General features: G+C 43.9%; 1 protein-coding gene across 1 annotated transcript in view; it reads right to left on the reverse strand.

Annotated features, from left to right (window-relative positions):
* VPS53 (VPS53 subunit of GARP complex) overlaps positions 1-20,695 on the reverse strand; it is a 125,178-nt gene that overhangs the window by 41,993 nt on the left and 62,490 nt on the right. Inside the window, exons 14-15 of the mRNA XM_065908851.1 lie at positions 13,714-13,808; positions 2,140-2,382 (exon numbers count right to left, since the gene is read on the reverse strand). Of these exons, the coding sequence (XP_065764923.1) occupies positions 2,140-2,382; positions 13,714-13,808 (338 nt within the window). The remainder of the gene's footprint in view (positions 1-2,139; positions 2,383-13,713; positions 13,809-20,695) is intronic.

The raw sequence follows: 20,695 nt of genomic DNA on the forward strand, positions 1-20,695 counted from the left end.
CTCTGTTCAAGGATGCTTTTCTGAGTGTCATCTGAAATACCAAAATAGTGAACCCAATGTAAATGGTTAATTAAGAGAATGGTCAATAAAAAAAAATCTCAGAAGTTAGCTTGAGGTCTTCTGTATGTGGGAACATCATGGCATCATGATGTTCATGATGTTAAAAAAGTGTCTTGACTGGAACTTCCCTGGTAGTCCAGTGGCTAAGATTCTGCACTTCCAAGGCAGGGGGCCCAGATTCCTTACCTGGTCAAGGAACTAGATTCTGCAGGCTGCAACTAAGAACCAGGCTGCAGTCAAGTAAATTTAAAAAAAAAAAAAAGAAAAGTGCCTGGATGAATATTTTTACTGTGCTAACTGTTCTCTGCTCTTCTCTTCCGTGTGGGAGACTGACCTCTGAAGACTTATCTCCCAGGCTTCCCCAGCCTTCTGTTAGTTTCTGCCAACAGCCATGGCCGCAGCAAGTCAGAGAGACTGAGCAGAGAGGAGTCTGAGTGACAACGGGCCCTCCTGCTCCTTCTGCTTCAGCATGGTCCTGGCAGTGACCCCCTTTGACCACAGTCCCGTGAGGCAGCCCTTTGTCCACAGCCCCAGCCCTCAGATGAATTTTAAGGTAGTAACAATTACCCACTAGTGTTTGGATGCTTCAGAGTCCTCCACTGGTTCCTTTCACCTGCCCCTGTTTTTCTAAACAGTCTCTTTACTGACAATGCCGCAGCCATGTACCATTTGTTTCCTGCTGTGACACTGACTAATACACATGGGAAAATGCACACAGCATGATGTTAAGCGAAAGCAGCAGGGCACAAACCTAACTATAAGCACTGCAGTCCCAATTCTGTCAAACAAATAAACAAAAGCACACAGTTGCACACATGACATATATACAGAGAGGACAGAAAAATGTATACTGAGAAGTTCAATTTGTCTTCTCTGGGTGGTGTTTTTTTTTTAAATCTTCATCTTTGTGCTCTTCTGTGTTTTCCAAACTATACCAAACTTACATTATTTTGAAAATCAGGATACCAGTTATTAAAAATTTTAAAACAATGTTAATCATATTCAAAGAAATCCTCATTGGTGAAACATTACCTGTTACTTTAAATGTCTTGCAGAGCCTAGGGATTTTCTTTCCTCCTAATAATGTAAAACTCCTATATATGACACATTTTAGTGACCAGGACAGAAGCTCATTCCAGAACTGCTGAATTTAGCTATGGGGAAGATTTATAACTACTAAATTCTGAAGCATTGCTTTTGATCCTATCCTATTATAATAGAAACTACTATATATCCCAAGTATCTCTAAAATTCTAGTTGAATGATCCATTTTATTTCAAGTGATAAGAAACATGGGCTTCCCAGGTGGCACTAGTGGTAAAGAATCCGCCTGCCAATGTAGGAGACTCCAGAGACATGAGTTTGATCCTTGGGTCAGGAAGATCCCCTGGAGGAAGAAATGGCAACCCACTCCAGTGTCCTTGCCTGGGAAATTCCATGAACAGAGGAGACTGGGGTCTTGCCTGGGAAACCCCATGCACAGTCCATGGGGTCTCAAAGAGTTGGACATGACTGAACAACTGAATACTCACACACAATAAAAAATATAACGATGTTTTAGTGCTCCGGAATAATACAGTCAAGTCACTATAATTAGGAGCTCTGCTATACAATGACCTCACCACAAATCCCCCAACACCTTTAAACACTGGGCTCCATTCAAGACAGCAAGATGTCATAAGAGAGACTCTGGCCTGAATGAAACTGCCCTTACTGTTCAAAAGTCATCTCTACCATAACCCCACTTTTTATTTTTTTGCCAAGTACCTATCCCTGAATCACTGAATCCACGTGAACTAACTCCATCTATAACGGGACGGACACTCTGGAGTCCACCGTGCTTGGATGTGACCTATGCTGGTGACCAGAGAGGGCATTTCCTGTGACGGTCCTGATTGGCCAGGGGATCCCATTTGAGAGGAAACCATCTCAGACCCTTAGAAACTCCATCAGGGGATTTTCCTGATATTCTTAGCAGTTCAGTAAACAACTTCAGAATGGATTTCCTCAAAGATTTCCATATTTAGGTATACTCAGAAGCTTACTTTACCACTCACACCAGGAGGAATGGGAACTCACTTGGGCAGGTTGCCAGAGAGGATTTTCCAGGCGTATTCGCGGAGGTACTTCTGGAAAATGGTGGTCAGGGCGATCATGGGCTCCCCGGTACTGAGCTGCGAGCACTGCACCATGCACTTCTTGTAGTAGACGAAGAGGTCAGCGCAGCTGGGGAGCACGGCACCTCCTTCGTCCGTGTTGGGCTTAGGTGGGCCCTGGACCTTGAAATCGGCCACAAACCGATCTATCAGCTCCCCAAGGTTTCTAGCAGGAAGAAAACGTGAAATGTCATTTTAGTTCAACAAGGAGAAAGCAGTTGTAATTGACTGCCACCAGGAAATCATTCCTCATGCTTGTTACACTGAAAACTGGACCCATTTTAGTAAGTCAAAGACAAATATTACATGATATCACTTGTATTCAGAAATGAATCTGTTCACGAAAACAGAAACAGACTCACAAACAGAAAACAAACGTATGATTATCAAAGGGGAAAAAGGGGGGTGGGGATAAATTAGGAGCACGGGATTAACATACACACTACTGTATATAAAATAGACAATTAGCAAGGATTTACTGTATAACACAGGGAACAACATTCAATATCTTATATAGGAAAAGAATCAACCTATATAGTTGAATCACTTTGTTGTATACCTGAAATTAACATAATAATATGAATCAACTATACCTCAAGAAAAAACAATTAATTTAAAACACTAAAAATATTGGACCCAACTTTATCAGTATGATCAACCAATCACCACCACCCGCCCCATAATAACATCGAAGACAAAATTTGGCGTTTGTCTGCTGCTTTACACTTTTCAAGGCATTCCATGGTCACATTTGATCCCAGACCCCTGGAGGAAAGACAAGGTATTACTGAACCCTCTAAGAGATGACAAAATGAAGGCCTGGAAAGTTGGTCACACAATTTAGTGGCAAAGCTGAGCCTAGAATCTACTGCTTAGCTGTGTGCCCTGGTCCTAGTACCATATTAGTACCAGCTTCTCTTGCCAGAAATGAAAACCCTACATCATGACAGTCATCATTTTCTGAACACTTACGATGCACAGCTCTTTGTAAGCATCACTTTATTGAACTTCACTTGATCATCACAAATAACCTTATGATCTAGGGACTAACACTAACCTCCTTGTTATAAAGCGAGGAACAGAAAAGGACCTTGTCCAGAGTCATACAGCCAGACAGTGGGGGAGCCAAGATTAAAAGTCAAGCAGCCTGCCTCCAAACCTCATGCTTCTTACCCACTCTACCCTGAGCATACATGCATCGCTTCATGTCTGACTCTTCATGTCTGACTCTTGGTGAGCCTACAGACCGCAGTCTGCCAGGCTCCTCTGTCTATGGGATTCTCCAGGCGAGAATACTGGAGTGGGCTGCCATGCCCTCAGGGGATCTTTTCTACCCAGGGATCGAACCCATGTCTCTTACATCTCCTACATTGGCAGGCAGGTTCTTTGCCACTAGTGCTGCCTGGGAAGCCCTCCACTCTACCCTACGACTCCTCAAACACAAAAGGTATAATGTCAGCAAATACTTAGACATCACTAACCTAAAGGTGGGCTTCCCAGGTAGCTCAATGATAAAGAATCCACCGGCCAAGCAGGAGATGTGGGTTTGATCCCTGATCCGGGAAGTTCCCCTGGAGAAGGAAATGGCAACCCATTCCAATATTCTTGCCTGGGAAATCCCATGGACAAAGGACTGTGGCAGGCTACAGTTCAGGGGGTTGCAAAGAGTTGGATACAATTTAGCAACTGAAAAATAACAATAACCTAAAGGTTTCCAGCAGAGATACCTAAACAAAGAGGAACTGTAATGAAATATTCTTTACAAAATAATGCTTTCTTTCTCCTTTAATGCAGTTTATTCTTACAACTTCTGGAATTAAAGGTGCAAGAATTTCTGAGAGGAGAGAAACTATCGAGCAGCTCCAGGCCTGCCCCAGGTCATGGTGGTGATAATGGTGTTAATTTTCGCCCAGTTCCCACTCGAACGTCACTGAGTTTGCCTCAGTCACATTGAGTCATCACTGTCGCACCCCACAGGGCTGTATTAATTGGTCCCCGCATAGTTGTGCTGTATGAAACATGGGAAGGGGAGGGTGTTCCCACTCGCCCTGACATTCTGCATCTTCTTAGGTTACTGTCTGAGGCTACAGGAACCCAGCTGTGCTTTCTACATGTATTTATATAACCGTCAGGAAGAAAAAGACAAGAACCACACGCAGTATCAATTAGCATGAACAGGAGAAGACTGACACTTTACCCAAGAGCTTTTGTTACTAAGAGTTTATGACATCCAGATACAGTCACTCTGCCCTCAAAGGACTTCAGGCCTAGGCTGGTGCACTGTGGCGGTGGGGATGGTCAGCAAGCCAAGGAGGAGCTTGACCTTGGAAAGCTCCAGGGTGACCATCCCCCTTCCTCACACCCTCTTCCTGCCTCACCTTTCCATTTAATCTCCCACTTCTCCTCCACGGTGACCCCACACTTCAGCTGGACTCCCCTCAGCTGCCCCCTCAGCTCCATCTCTAGCCCCTAACTCTGTGCCCTTGCCTGGATAACTTCCTTGGTGTCTCTCCCATGGCCATCTGTCCGCTGCCCTCCTAGCTCAGCTCAGGAGGCACCCAGACAACCCCTACTCACGTCCATCCTCTATATAATTGCAATTTCTGGCATCTGTAACGCTGACACTTTTTTTTTTTTAAATACACTATTATACAGTGTGAAGATGTCACTTATCCTGGAAACATGCTGACCTTCTCCCATCCTGAGCCTGTGGTGGGCAATGTTCATCAGGAATGGCTGTCTTTCTCACTGATCTCCGGGGTAAATTCAGATCCTTCTTGAGACAGATCTCCAGGGTAAATTCAGAGCCTTCCTGTAGCCAGTCCCTTCTTATAAGGTGATGTTGGTACCAAAGGTGAAAGCTGCTTGCTCTCCAGGGGTAGAATCTTCTTCTCTGTGTCACGCATGTTATCGTAAGATTCTTGAGAGCAGGGATAAGGTCTCTCTGCTCCTTCTGCTCCCCCTTCATGCTTATGCGTGAAACTAATCTCCAAATTACGCTGGTGCCCAGCCTCCACATCTTGTCCCTAAAGGGTGGGAATGGAAGGCAAGGTGGGGGTAGGGCTGGTGCACAGAGGACAGCTCAGAACAGCAGGCAAGGCTTCCACTAGAATCCTTCTATGAGAGACTCTAACCTCTGGATCCACGGTGCCTACCAAAATAGGGACCAGAGCTCTGAACCATTTTTACTTGACCCTCTCATCTAATTCCCCTGGAAGCTGAAGCCAGGATACTTCGTCATCTACCTCCTATTTCAGAGTCAAGCTGATAAGTAAGACTGTAAATCAATTACGATCATAGAACAGAGACAAAAATTTCCTCATAAACAAAGCTCTAACAATCTTCCACATTTTGCAGAATGTTCACTGGGTTACTTTGGACACTGTTCTCTGGTGTGAATGAGAAATAAACCAGTCAGAGTATCCCACCCCTCTCTTTCACCTAGCACTCTTCATCAGCGTGCTGCTATGCCACACGAGACACTGGAAAACGAGCAATCCAGCAGCTTCACAGAAGAGAAGAGGAAGAGTCACCCGGATGGGAAGGGCAAGGTGCACGAGCTGGCACAAACCAATCAAAAATGGATGGAGCACTTAGTATGTGCAAGTGCTGTGGGCTGTAAGTATCAGATAAAAATGAATTCACCTAAAAAAAAAAATGCTACCATTTCTTCCAGACACCCAATGCTACCCTGAGTTTCGGCAAGATCTTATAGGAAGAGCTACTGGAGAAAGGGACATGGTGCATGCTGACCTGTTGAACGGAATTGTAGACTTGCCCTTTATGCCCTAAACCAATTACAATCAAATAAACATTTATAAAGGGTTAAGTCCTGCTCATAGTGCTGTGAGGATAAAGACACAGTATCCTATTAGGGGACAGGATGCTTATGCTTCCTATGAGGAAGTCATATGCTTATGCTTCCTATGAGAAAGTCCTGCTCATGGTGCTGTGAGGATAAAGACACAGTATCCTATTAGGGGAGATAGGACCTTCATGTTTATGATCTTAAGATCTCAAGATGGCAATAAATTGCTAGTTTTGCAGTACAGACACTACAAACAATTTGTTTTAGACATATTTAGACATATTTTCTTATATGAGAGGAAACTAGATGGCAAATTTCACAGCAGATCCAGGTGAAAGAATAAAGGCCTAGAGTCAGAAGTACAAAGGACTTCGCTAAGACTCCATGCTCCCAGTGCAGGAGGCCTGGGTTCGATTCTAGTACACACCCCCAAAAGAAAAATTTCTTAAAAAAAAAAAAAAAAAAGTACAGAATATGACGTGAGAGGGAGAGGACGGGAAAAAGGAGAGGGCTGGCTGAGGTAGAAGATACCTGCAGTTAGGTTCATACACATCTGAATTCCCACAGCAAACTAGTGTCATACATTTTACCCCTCCATACTGTGTTCCAAAATGGTTTTTTGGTCTCTCTCTTACCCTAGGCTGTAAGCCTACAAACTAGGTACCTTGCTGTGTGCATTATAAATACAACCTCATTTAATCCTCACAGCAGCCCTGATCAGAAGGCATTAATACCCCCATTTTAAAAATGAAAAAACCAATGCTGAGAAAAATAATATAACTTGCTCTAGGTCACAGAATTTATCAGAGCTAGAATTTGAACTGGGGCCTATCTCTAAGGTACTATCTCCAAGCCAAGCTCTATCCACTACCCCAGGCTTTGATTTCAAATCTCAAAAGCGCCATACAGATCTGTGGTGTCACAATGACTGCTCAGATTCACTTTCTTTCCAGCTTAAAGAAAGACATCATGGGTATGGATGGGGTCTTTTGCCTTCTTCCCTGTAACGTGAGCTTTTAACCCAAGAACTGTATAAGCATTTTGGGGGAGCCATGTGAAATACTGCTGGGAGTGCCACCGATACGAAAAACCACGTGGGAATACAGACTATTTCAGAGCGATGGCAATAGAGGGAAAAATTAAAACACAGGGAAAAACCACGCTGTGGACCAAGCTTAGGTATGGATGACCAAGGCTATTTTTCCTGGTGGATCTGCAGGCAGCATTCACAGAAATGGTATTTTAACTGGCAAGTACAGGAGTGATGGCTCCAGAAGAGGAAGATGGTAGTCAGAAAAAGTGGGCAAGAGGATGAGCTGGGGCGAAGCAGCTTAAGACCCCAGGAAGTTACAGAACTTGCTCATCCAAGGGTACATGCAAGCTTCCCAGGTGACGCTAGTGGTAAAGAACCTGCATGCCAGTGCAAGAGACATCAAGAGACGTGGGTTCCATCCTTGGGTCGGGAAGATCCCCTGGAGGAGGGCACAGCAGCCCACTCCAGTGTTCTTGCCTGGAGAAACGTATGGACAGAGGAGCATGGCGAGCTACAGTCCACAGGATCACAAAGAGTCAGAAATGACTGAAGCAATTTAGCACACATACACCCCTTCCTTTTGACTGGGGCAGGGGGGTTGGCTCTGGTGTGGTCAGTGAGGTTGGAGAGCCAAGCTCTGGCTTGAGCACACCTGGGAGATGGGTTCCACACAGGTATACGGAGCAGATAAATAGCTACATGCAGGATACTGGGAACAAGTTTCTCGTGGCTGTAGAAAGCAGTTACAGACACGGGAACAGGGAGGCTCCAATAAACCCTGCGGTGTTAGGTTAGGATTGGAGTTACTGGCATAGACTGTTGGGTTTAAATATATAAATAGGTATAACAGGGTAAAAATATACATGGATATACACATACATGTATGTCTTAGCTCTCTCAGCTTGGAGGGCCTAGAAGCATGATACTCAAGCAGTAATGAACATACCTGATGACCAGCACTTAGTTTCTAAACATTTCCCGCCAAGGGAACAAGGGATCCTGGAAAAATGGATGACTCCAGGGCTGGGTTAGGAAAGTACAAGATGAGTCTGGTGTATTTTGCTGTGCCAGAAAGAAAGTGCTCAAAAAACACTAGGGGCAAACAAAAAGGATGGAAAACCAGCTGGAAGGGGCCAAGTCAAGGGCAATTTGACCATTAAAATAAATAATGATGGATGCTGAAAGAGAAGAAGGACACTAGTGGAAAAACTGGTAAAATCCAAATAAGGCCTGGAATTAAGTGACTAGTACTGTATCAGTGTTAACCAGCTGTTTTTGATGATAACTGTACTACAGTTATGTAAGATGCGAACATGGAGAGGTTTGTGAGAGGGAAAATGGAATATCTGCACTATTTTTGAAATTTTTCTTAGGTCGAAATTTATTCCAACATAAAGTTAAAAGTTAAAAAGATAGTAATGGCTATAAACCCCCTGGATAAAACAGGAATCCACATGTTCATGTTGATATAAATAAATGGAGAAAAGAGAAAGCTGTTTCTTAAAACAGAAGAAATGCAGAAGAAATGATGGGATTAGAAAAATAATTACTTGGCAACTCTCTTAGTAATAAAGGATTTCGACAAATGTCATTAACGGATGGTAAAATAAGTAAGTGAAATGTGAGAAAAAAGCTATTTATATGGGTTCATGGTTAAGTAATTAACACTTATTAAACGCTTATTAATTAACCTGGCCGATACCATCTAAACCAAGTAGTAAAACTGAGCAGCACAAGTTATGAGACACGTTGACACTGTACGTCTTGTGACAGGAGTCACTGAGACAAACACAGCACCACTTCGGTATGAATCATGACTCACGAGGCTGCATCAGTCAGAACCAGACTGAGGGACATTCCACAAAGTAACTGGCTTGCACTCATCAAAAATTTTCAGGCTATGGAAGATAAAGAAAGAATAAGTTATTTTTCTGGATGGAACCAAAGAGTTGTGACAAATAAATGTAACCTGCAATCCTGGAATGGATTTGGGATCTATAAAAAACAGGATTGGGACAAATGGGGAAAGTGAATGGTGTCTATGGATTCAATGCAAGTGCTGTGTCAACACTACCTTCTTGATTGTAATGACTACACTGTGGCCATGTGGGGCTGTCCAGGTGGCTCAGTAGTAAAGATCCGCCTGCCAATGCAGGAGACATGGGTTCAATACCTGGGTGGGGAAGATCCCCTGGAGAAAGGAATGGCAACTCACTCCAGTATTCTTGCCTGGAAAATTCCATGGACAGAAGAGCCTGGTGGGCTACAGGCCATAGGGTCACAAAAGAGTCAGACACGACTTAAGAGACTAGTAAATAAACAAACAAAAACCATGTGTATATATACATGAGAATGTGTCTGTCTGTGAGCGTGTCTGCTCAGAGGTGGGAGGGACAGCTGTTAATGGAAGAATCTGGGTGAAGAAGACACAGGAGCTCTGTGTACAATTCTTGGAACTCTTCTGAAAGTTAGAAGTTAATTCAAAACAAACGATAAGCAACGTCTGTTTACAGAGAAACTCTAGGCTTGACCAAGCTAGAAGCGGTGGCAGGCTCTATTTCAACAAAAGCTATTACAGAGAACTCAGGAGAATGGGCAGAAATGGAGTCACTAACAATTTCTCAGCCTGAAAATGTCACTGAATGGAGTGAAGAAAAAGTGGTTACGGAGAGAAATCAAATGGGCAGAAATGGAGTCACTAATACTTTCTCAGCCTGAAAATGTCACTGAATGGAGTGAAGGAAAAGCTGTTATAGAAAGACATTGCTTCTGCAAGAGTCGGCCAAAGAAAATGACTACATCTCCAAGAGTAGAAGAGATACAACTAACTTCCTCCTTGAACATAAGCAAAAACTGAGAAACCGGCTCAGGGCATAGGAGGACAGCTCGGCCCAGCTGGGTGAGAGGTGACTTCAGGACAGCCCCACTCCTGCCTCCTCCCTGGGCACCGGCTCCGCGGTCCTCCTGCTGCTGCTGGGCCCTGGGCTGGGGCAGGTGCTGCCAGGACTCTCCCTGGCAGGGAGGGCGCTACGGGGATGAGAGAGTGGACCCCACGCCAGGCTCAACAGAGAGCTGGCAGCACCGACCAGGCCACCCAACCACCTGAGAGTCTGGAACAGGATTGCCAGAAGGGCAGGGCAGACACAGCTCCCGAGCCCTGTTTTCTCCTGCCAGGTGCCGACACGTCGTGTCGTTTCACTCTCGCTGCTAATCCTGCGAGGGGGGCTTTATACACTTGACGGTAGAGGGTGCAAAACAAACTCGGAGAGGTGAGGACCAGAGCTGGAGGCTTGCAAGGCTCGGATGCAAGTGCAGGTCTGTTTAGCACCCAGGCCCATGCTCTTTCCACTACCTTGAGTTGGGTCTCTGTCCTCTGGGAGCGTGTGAATGGCCTCAGGTTTTCCTCCTTGCAGAGCTACAACAGGAGTAGTGATTTGCCCCCAGTTAGTGTCCACCTGAGTTCCTCCCCCAGTCTTGGGATTCTCTGACTTCAGGAAGGACTTTGAAGAACCCCTTGAAACTATACTCAAAATAGTGTGTGGGTTCACGTGTTTGTTTTTTTTTGGTGGCAAGAGGGCCTGTGGTTTTTGTTGGTTCTCAGAGGGGTCTATGACTCAAGGTTATGGTTTAGGCTGCTTTAGGCATTATTCTGTCTGATGCTCTCCTGTAACAGACGAGGAAATGGGTTTCTTGAACTTGATTTCCTGCTCCCAGCTTTTGTTGCTTGTTCTGGAGCAAGAGCAGCCCAGCCTACGCAGCTCTCCTACGAGAAGCTTCCGCTACTGTCCTTGTGCTGTGGATGCGTCCTGGCGAGGCCAGGCGGCAGGCTGAGGGGCCAGCCCTGCATTTTTCAGAGAGAAATGGAGAGTCCCTAAGGAAGGGAGGGCTGGCCCTTTGCCCAAAGTCTCATGAACAATGAGTGTGCTTTACATGAATTGAGGCCATGTGAGAAGAGTGGATCCCAGGATGACACCAGATAATCCACAAAACGACTCTCTTTTCTTTTTTTTTTAAGGCTGGATAGGTTTGGGGGAAACCACATGGTTATCTCAGATATGCACTTTGAACCCTGGACCCAACAGCTTTCAAGCCTTTCTAAAATTAAGAATTTGGATTGATAAGAGAAGATAGGGGTTTGGCCCAGAGTAGTCATACAGGCGGACTACTTCAAGACCTGTTCATCTAACAGGCAAATAGCAGCTCCTTTTTCCTGCCCTGCAGAGGTGTCTTATTAGTAATCCTGAAAAAACTTTGTGAATGCAGAAGACAGGATGTTTAAAAAAAAAACAAAAATGGTAATAGTAACTATTTAACAGACGAGGAAATGATTTCTTAAACTTGATTTTAGTAATCTGCCCTTTTGCATGCCTATGGATGTAAGCCAAATGGATACAAAGCAGGAGGAAAACTGAGGCTTTACAAGGCAATGTCAAGGCAACTTTTTTTTTTTGCTGGGTAGGTGGCAGGGAGGAGGTTGTTTTTGTTAACATAGAAGCTCTTTCACAAATTAATTTTCTGGGGTTTTAATATGTAATTTGTAATATGATTACAAAATTTTGCAATCAACGAAGCAAAGAATAGAAACAATCTATCACCAATTCAATGGACATGAGTTTGAGCAAACTCTGGGAGACAGTGGAGGACAGAGGAGCCTGAGGTGCTGCAGTCCATGAAGGGTCGCAAAGAGTCAGACATGACTTGGCAAATGAACAACAAAAAATCAAATAGTTGAAGAACAATAACATTCCAGGTGAGACACAAATACCCACTTGAAATGTTCTCTTAATTTTCTGGTTTACCCTTAGAATATACTTTTAAGTAAGAAGGTGCTAAAATGAAAGAAGCATTAAAAAAAAGAGGGGGAGGGACTAGACTTTAGGACCTGAGTGCTTTCCCAGAGAACCCCCCTCGAGGAGTTTCTCAGAGCTGCTGTCATCCCTGTGTGAGCCACTGTCTGGTCCCCCTAAACATATACTTTAGGCTACAGGGCCTCTTCTTGAAGCCTGGACCAGCCTGCCTCCAGTCAGTTCAACCTGTTTCAGAAACCCGGCCTTTCCAAAACCTGCCTTCCATTGTGGAAGGGCCTTCCACAGTTGCTCTGGCTGTGGACAGAGATTCAGGGATGAGGAGGGGTCGCTGTCCTCTGCATAGAAGTGGATACTGAAACATGACCACACTCTTCTGCTGTGAGAGCACTCATGACCATATTCAACTGGCTGTGGTTGCAGTGGGCTACTTGATAAGCATTTTTTGGATCCCCTGTATTTGTAAAAAGCATGTATATTAAATGGATGATAATCCATCAAAGAAAATAAGAAGCCATCAGTCTAAACAGACAAAAACAAACAAACCAACAAGTGGGGGAGAAGAGGAAGCTCTTCCTTCTAGTAGAATCCCAATGAGTAAATGTAGAAGAAATGATAGAAACCCACAGTGTCTGGCAAACACTACAGTAATCACTGTGTCAGGCAGGAATTATCAAGAGAGTGACAATGAGGGGCAAAGTGACGAGATGGGGGATATTTACATGGTCCCAAAGTATCCCCCCACAAGATACTTATTATAAAGCAAAAATGCAGCTTTATTGGGGAAAAGCTGGCAGACACCACTTAAGCAACTGGTCAAGGTCACCTCAGCAGTAACAGGACAAAGCCACGTGAGGTGCCCCCTCCTGACATCATGCGCTGGGCCCTGAGAAGGACACAATGTCACCTCTGTGGTATTCTTGCCCAAAACACATAATTTGGATTTAATCAAGAGGAAACATCACAAAAAGAAATTGAGGGCTTTGGACAAAAGAGCTAGTCAAACACTTTTCAAGAGTGTCAAGGTCATGAAAGACAAAGAAGAGACTGAGGAACTGTTCAAGTTTAAAGGGGACTAAGGAGACCTGACAACTAAATGCATGACTGGGTCTTGGACGAGAGGAAGGACATTTAGGGGAGAATGGCACCTTCCTGATTTTGATAACTGCGGTTCTCTAAGCTGCTACCATTCTCTGGGGACTTCCCAGGTGGTGCAGTGGTAAAGACCCCGTCTGCTAATGCAGGAGACATGGGTTCAATTCCTGGGTCAGAAGATCCCCTGGAGAACGGAATGGCAACCCACTCCAGTATTCTTGCCTTGGAAATCCCATGGATAGAAGAGCCTGGTGGGCTACAGTCCACGGGATCACAAAGAGTCAGACGCAACTTAGAAACTAAAACACCACCACCATTCTCTGGACAAAGGATATATGAGAATTCTTTTATAACTTTTTGGTAAATCTAAATGATTTCAAAATGAAAAGTTAAATTATACTTGAAAATATATACATTAGAGTTGAGGCTTTCAGTCTCCACTTTTCAGCACCTGACATCATAAAGCCAGGCAGATTGACATGCAGACGTAAAGGGCTCAGTTCCCATCTCAGAAATAGGCGCTGGGACCTGTTTGGGAGTGCCTTAGGGTCACATTCAGGCTTCTGAGATTTTTAGACATAATACATTATAACACTCAAAAGACCAAAAAGTATTCTTAACAGCTTTCCAGGGAGGGTCACGGGCATGCCAAGTCCCTCCTTCAACCTCTAGAATGAGCTGTGCCCTTGTGAAGCCCCTCCCTGACTCGAGGAGGGAGAAATGGCAGGAGAAAGCAGCAAAATGGTTGTCACTCACTTGTCCTGGGACTCAATATACACGTAGAGATGCGGCTCAAAACACTTGGAAACAATGCCGTGAAATGGATTGTCTGGGGCTTTAGGCTTCTTAGGCTGTAAAGGAAAAAAAGAGAGAAAAGGAAAGAAAAAAAGAAACGTTATGCTTGAGCCATCTTTGCAAATTTTCCAGCAGTTTCAACAAAAACATCTCTTCAAAGTTCACTCCTAACTTACAGAAAAGAAGCACGCAGTGTTAACTAAACTAGGACCATGTCCTGTATTATAATTCATGCCAGCTTGTGAATAATAAACCAGCTTTGTTGGCATCATTTATGTGCTCTGTGCAGTGAAAGATTGACAGCTACTGTGATAACATATGCATTTTCAGTTTGGAAGTGCTTCATCATCTGACTGATGGTTCAGAAATGCAAACTCTTGCTAATAATCGCACCTCACAGCTGGGCAGTGCCTTGGAATGAACACTTTTACACAGTCTAGTTTTGAAAGCCTCCATTTACTGCTTGTTACTATGGGCCAAGCACTGTGATACGAAATGACATCTCACCTACTCCTCACAACCCTCAGTGTAGGAATTATTACTACGATTTTACACTAAAAGAAGGGCTTCCCTGGTGGCTCAGCTGGTAAAGAATCCGTCTACAGTGAGGGAGACCTGGGTTGGGAAGATCCTCTGGAGAAGGGAAAGGCTACCCGCTCCAGTATTCTGGCCTGGAGAATTCCATGGACTGTATAGTCCATGGGGCTGCAAAGAGCTGGACACGACTGAGCGACATTCACTTTCACTACACCTAAAGAAAGGGAGGCACAGAAGGTGTTAGCAGCCTGCCCCCAAGCACAGGGTGAAGTTTCCTATCTCCTAAATGGAAACGCTTTCTATTAGATCACTGCTGTCACTGCAATGCTTCCTGACTGCTGAATTTCATCAACAAATAGGAAAAAACAACAACAACAAGGGTAGGGGGTCAACACGGGGTTGCTAACTTTTTATTTTGCTACTTTACACTCTCAATATTCTCGCCACAAGTTCCTAAAAGAGTATTTTATACCTAAACCTTTTAAAAGAGAAAATAGCTGCATAAAGGCAGTTTTTCCCAAGAAGAGACAGTTAGTTGGTGACCTTATACCAAGATAGAAAGATAGACACGTAGATAGACAGGCTGGCTGTTTTATCTGTATTTTTTGCCGTGCACCAGCGAAAACATGGATCAGCCCTGGTCCCCAACTGATGCTGCAAAAATTGTATCTGATAAAAAGGTTATCTGGGCAGGAAAGCATTTAAAAACTACTCTTTGCTACTAAATTTCCTTTCAAAACATCTAAAAAATAAACAAGATCTTCCTACATATTTCTGTTCCTAAAAAAAAAAAAGCCAATTCTATCTATGTTTTGTTTGTGGGCATTTGAAAATAGACACAAGTCTCTGAGGCTTTGCTGGGGTTGATACAGGGGTACAATTTGAATATAAATCTTCTAGTAATTAAAAAAAAAAAAACCTGAAATACTTAAAAACATCTGTAAAAACTGGTAATTATCACCCGAAATTAAATGTCAATTGTAGACATATCCCATTTAATCTCATACCTAGCTCTATTCCCTTTTCAGCTTCTAAGAATTCCATGTCTTTATTTATTTGGCAGGATTTGAAGAAACTCTGGTCCTTCCTAAGACTAACTATAATCTGGGCTATTTTCTCTTACCATCCAGAAGCCACTGCCAAAGTCAGGCCTTAGGCTGAGACTGTGAGAGGCGGTGGGCTTCCCAGGCGGAACCAGGGGTAAAGAAGCCCCCTCCAATGCAGGAGATGTAAGAGACGCGGGTACAGTCCCTGATCAGGAAGATCCCCTGGAGGAGGGCATGGCAACCCACTCCAGTATTCTTGCCTGGAGAATCCCATGGATAGAGGAGACTGGCGGGTTGCATGGGGTAGCAAAGAGTTGGACATGACTGAAGTGACTTAGCACATAAAAGCAGGTTAATTTGAGTTTAAATTGGCTAGATCCAAAGTTCTACTTCATTTCATAGATACTAACTTAGGGGATTTTCTACATTTCCATTAGTTTAGAATGAGGGATCTGTGATGCAGCATGATGACTGTGAAGGTGTGGTCCTTATCTGTTTGACATTTTCCAGGTCAGTTACTTATACTTCAAAATTTGTTATTCTTTTCAATAAAGTGATCTGATAAACGAACAGAGAAACGTGATTTAACTTGTCTAACTTTTTTAGCATTAGATATCCTGAAATATCCTGATTTTAACACTGCCACACAGCATGTGCACAGGCATGCTCAGTTGTGTTCGACTCTTTGCGACTCCAGACTGTAACCTGTCAGGCTCCTCTGTCCATGGAATTTTCCAGGCAAGAATACTGGAGCTGGTTGCCATTTCCCTCTCCAGGGGATCTTCCCCACCCAGGGATCCAATCCCTGTCTTTTGTGTCTCCTGCACCGGCAGACAGGTTCTTTACCAGCTGAGCCACTGGGGACCCATATATCCTGATTTTAGAACTGGAAAATAATACTGGACAATACCCAGATACCTTTTCATTAACTAAAATGCAATCTTCACAAATATTATAATTATTCCCTTTATTTATATTTTTTCCCCTGACAAAAATAGTCACATGTCTGTAGGATAGCTTCTGGAAATTATAAATGGGAGTTTGTGTAATATAGAATATTGTCATGTATTCTGTATCTGGCTTTATTTTTTTTTTTTTGTATCTGGCTTTATGTATTTACTAATTTCAGTGTGCTTTCCCAACAATTTACAGTGTTTTAATTTATCACTTTTGGATCACATTATAACATTTAAATAAGTCTATAAATGAGATATCACATTGGTATTAAATTTTCTGATTTTGACCTGTGGTGATTTTAGTGAGTATCTCTCTTTAGTGAATATCTTTCTTAAGTGAATGTGTTTCCGAGAAAGGAAATACACACTGAAATACTCAGAGACAGAGGGCATGATACTTATAAACTTACTTGTTCTGAAAGAGAAAGAGACGGAGGGAGGGAGAATAAGAGACAGAAGAGAGAGGGGGAGGGGAGAAAATGGTAAAGTGAATGTAGCAAAATAGTACAAACTAGTGAACTCAGGTGAAAGATATTTGGGAGTTCCTAGCAATATTTTAAAAACTTTCCCTAAATTTGACATTATTTTTTTAAAAAAGAGATAAAGGTTTCAAAGAATAATAAAAACATGGCAGATAATCCCAGGTATAGTAGAGGAGCATTTTGAGAAATGGCACATCACCAGCAGCTGGAACCACACTGTGTGGCAACAGAGACATCCACACCTGAGTGAAAAACGAGCTTAGCATCAACATCCTGGTTTTGATAACCTGCTGTAGCTATGGGAGCCATCAGAACTGAGGGAAGCTGAGAGACGGGTATCCAGGACTTCTCTGTGCAACTTTTTATGAGTCTATAATTATTTTGAAATAAAAAGTTTTTTGTTTTTTTTTAAGTGGTTCAGAGGGACTTCCTGATAGTCCAGGGGTTAAGACTTCCCCTTCCAATGCAGGGAGTGTGGGTTCGATCCCTGGTTGGGGAGAGAAGATCCCACATGCCTCCTGGGCAAAACACCAAAACATAAAACAGAAGCAATACTGTAACACATTCAATAAAGATTTTAAAACTGGTTCACATCAAAAAACTCTTTTAAAAAAAAGGTAGTTCAGCAGAGTTAAGACTCCAAAGGTGAAGAAATTTTGGGAATATCTTTACCTATTTATTTTGCTTATATTTTCCTTTTTATGTATGCACAAAATGATATGTGATAAAAATGTATGGATGAATCTAAAGAGCTTGTTCAGATAGAGATTCCAATGACTAGGGAGTATGGCTACCTGATATTTCAACAAACTCACCCTGACCCATCTTCCCAGGGACCCAAGTTTGATGAGGCCCCACAGATGCCTCTGGCTGTGGCTGAGAGAGCCAGCAGCACAGTCAGACAGCACAGGTGGCCCGAACCTCCCTGCAGGTGACTCTACTCGACCCAGCCTCTGCCCTCTAATGGTGCTCCCAGCAGAGAGAAGGGGCCTATAGCCATAGTCATAGCTCCCTGTCCTCTTAGTGAGCTTTCATTGTGATTTGGAAGCAAGAGGGGAACAACGGGAGGGACTGCCTCAAGCCTGTTTTTTTTTAATCCCCACCTCCCTCCTGCCTCTGGCTGCCTCATATCTGTGTTCATATTTAGATGCTACAAGCTAGAATTGCAGCTCAAGTTGGTGTCTCCCTTTGCACCTTCCAGCTCCCTAAAGGGTTGCTTCTCAGCTTAAAGAATATACTAAAGTCGTTTAGCAGTAGCACTCGGGCTGGACTTCGGAGTGTGTGAATTCTGTCCAAAAGCTGCAGATGTTTAAGCTATTTCCTCCTGGAGTTTGATGGAATAATAAAAGGTTACTGTTGTCACAGTAAGGAGGTCTGCAGCTGGTCCCATTTCCTTTTATTACGATCCAATGTAAACAGATTAAATCTAACTGCTCGGATCACCAGAAGGGTACATTTTAAAGCCAGAAATTCCTTATTTCTTCTCTTTCTTTTATACTCTGAAGACCCTCAGTTCTCCTTCAGATGCCATTTTTTAATCATTGGGAACATGTTGGCAACAGACTGCTCGAACTAAATACCTCTTTTCAAGTTCACGCTCCCTTCTCTATAGCCTCATCTTGCGGGCCCCCTGTCTGCTGACTGCAGTGATGCCAACAGGTTGAGTAACCCAGGACAACTACTGGTCCCCGTGCCCTGGCCGAGCTCACCACCAGCATCTCGTGCGCTTCCCCCTGAAGCCCCACCTGGCTCCTCCTCTTCCTGTGAGCCCAACTTCAGAAGCCAGCGAGTGACTGGGAAGCAGGGGGGTGGGGGTGGGTCCTGGCGCTCCCACCTAATCAACCACAAGTGGGATGGCACTGGAGAGACGGTAGGAGGTTGGGGACGCAGACAAGGAGGCATTAGTCACTGGTGTGTCAGTTTTATTACTAAAAAGGAACAGCCCGTGAAACTGAGGGTGGATCATCTAGTCCAGTGGTTTTCAGTACGTTTTTTAGGTTTTTAAAAATATGGACCATTTTTAAAGTCTTCACTGAATTTTTTACAACATTGCTTCTGTTTTATGTTTTGTTTTTTTTGGCCGAGAGGCATGTGGGATCTACCTTCCTGATCAGGGATTGAACTTGCACCCGTTGCACTGGAAGCTGAAGTCTTAACCACTGGACCACCAGGGAAGTCTTAGTACTTTCCTTTTGAACATACCTAGAACCCCTGATCCAAAAGTAATTTTACCTGGGAGTCCATGAAAAAAGTGACTCAAAACAGAACTGCTTTATTTGGAGGGACTTAGAGCTCTGGTCTCCTTCCAGCTCCCCACAGTGACATGTGACAGGGCACCAAGGAATATAACTGGAAAACCACTGGCTCCCTCTAAACAGGAAGAAACAAGGGAAGTCCAGTGAGAAAAGTACCTGCCTAAGGTCACACAGCCAGCTGATGGCAAACCAGAGTCTGGTATCTTCTCCATCACGTGACTCTGCTCTACCCCATGCACCTGTGTTCTGTGTCCTTAGAATGAGCAGGTCTTCATCCTTAAGACAAGCTTAATCTCAAGCTTCCAGGATGAGCAAAAAGTTCCACAAGAAAGAAAAAAAACCAAGTTACCCAACAAAACTGATTTTGTAGCTCATGGGGAACTCTATCATAATCCAGTTTTGTGACACCCAGAGATGACTGGCTAATGGGACAATTTTCCAACAGCACTGGGAGCATCTGAGTGTTCAGCTACATGATTCTGGATGTGACAGTGGCAGCCATGTACACTGGGGAGGCAGGAGGGCCCTGAAAACAGCCCAACTACAGAAGGCCAGCTCAGAGGGTACAGATACCTGAGTGCGGTGGAGGATGAACTCCACACCTGGACTCTTCTTTCTCATCCCAGTCCTTCTTCCCAAAAAGTGAGAGACACATTTCTTTCTTTTTTTGGCTGTGTTGAGTGGCATGTAGGATCTTAGTTCCCAGACCAGGGATCAATCCTTCGATCCCTGCACTGAAAGCATGAAGTCTTAACCAATGGACCACCAGGGAAGTCCCTGAGAGAGGCATTTCTTTAGTTCAGAGAAATCTTTGTTTTCTCGAGCCTAGCTGATATGATGGCTTTAAATCAATTAGGTTTAATCCTGTAGATCTCTGAGATATGGCCTCAGGGCATCTCTCCAGTTTTCTCTTCCTCCTTAAGTCGCTCAGTCTGACTCTTTGCGACCCCATGGACTTTAATCTACTAAGCTCCTCTGTCCAAGGGATATTTTAGGCAAGTGTAACTGGAGTGGGCTGCCATTTCCTTCTCCAGAGGATCTTCTCAACCGAGATTGAACCTGGTTCTCCCGCACTGCAGACAGATGCTTTACCGTCTGAGTCACCAGGGAAACCCTTATTCATTCCCTTTTATTCATGGGATTCATTTCTAGGTCCTCCACTTTTCAGGGCGACATCACAGTGTGATGGAAAGAGCGCCAGGAAAAGGAATTTTAGTCTCTGACTTCCAGACCTGGCTTCCAGTCCTTTCCCAGTTTCTCCACTTCCAAACTCTGTAACCCTGGGCTATTCAGTGAGCCTGCCGTTCACAGAAATCCTATAAAAGGAGAGGCAGGCATGGGAAAGATGAAATAAAGTAAAGCCTATAGAAGACTTTTAAACTATAAAGCACCATAAAAATTTGAGGCATCCACATTATTATAATTATTTAATCAGTGGATCGATACCTCTGATGGCATCACTTCAGAGCTGCTCCTAGGAATTTTGCTCTCTTGGCTCCTGCCAGGACTGTACACCTATCATCCCCCCTGGGCTAGGAACACAGGGTGAACTGCGATGTGCATGGCTATGGGGTTCCCAGAGCTGCTCCTCCCAGCCGGCCTCCCTTTCGGTGGTGTCTGGATCAAAATAATCCCATAAAATCATCCTCCAGCAGCCAAGTGTAGAA

Source organism: Muntiacus reevesi, chromosome 18, assembly GCF_963930625.1.
Source record: "Muntiacus reevesi chromosome 18, mMunRee1.1, whole genome shotgun sequence".
NCBI lineage: Eukaryota > Metazoa > Chordata > Mammalia > Artiodactyla > Cervidae > Muntiacus > Muntiacus reevesi.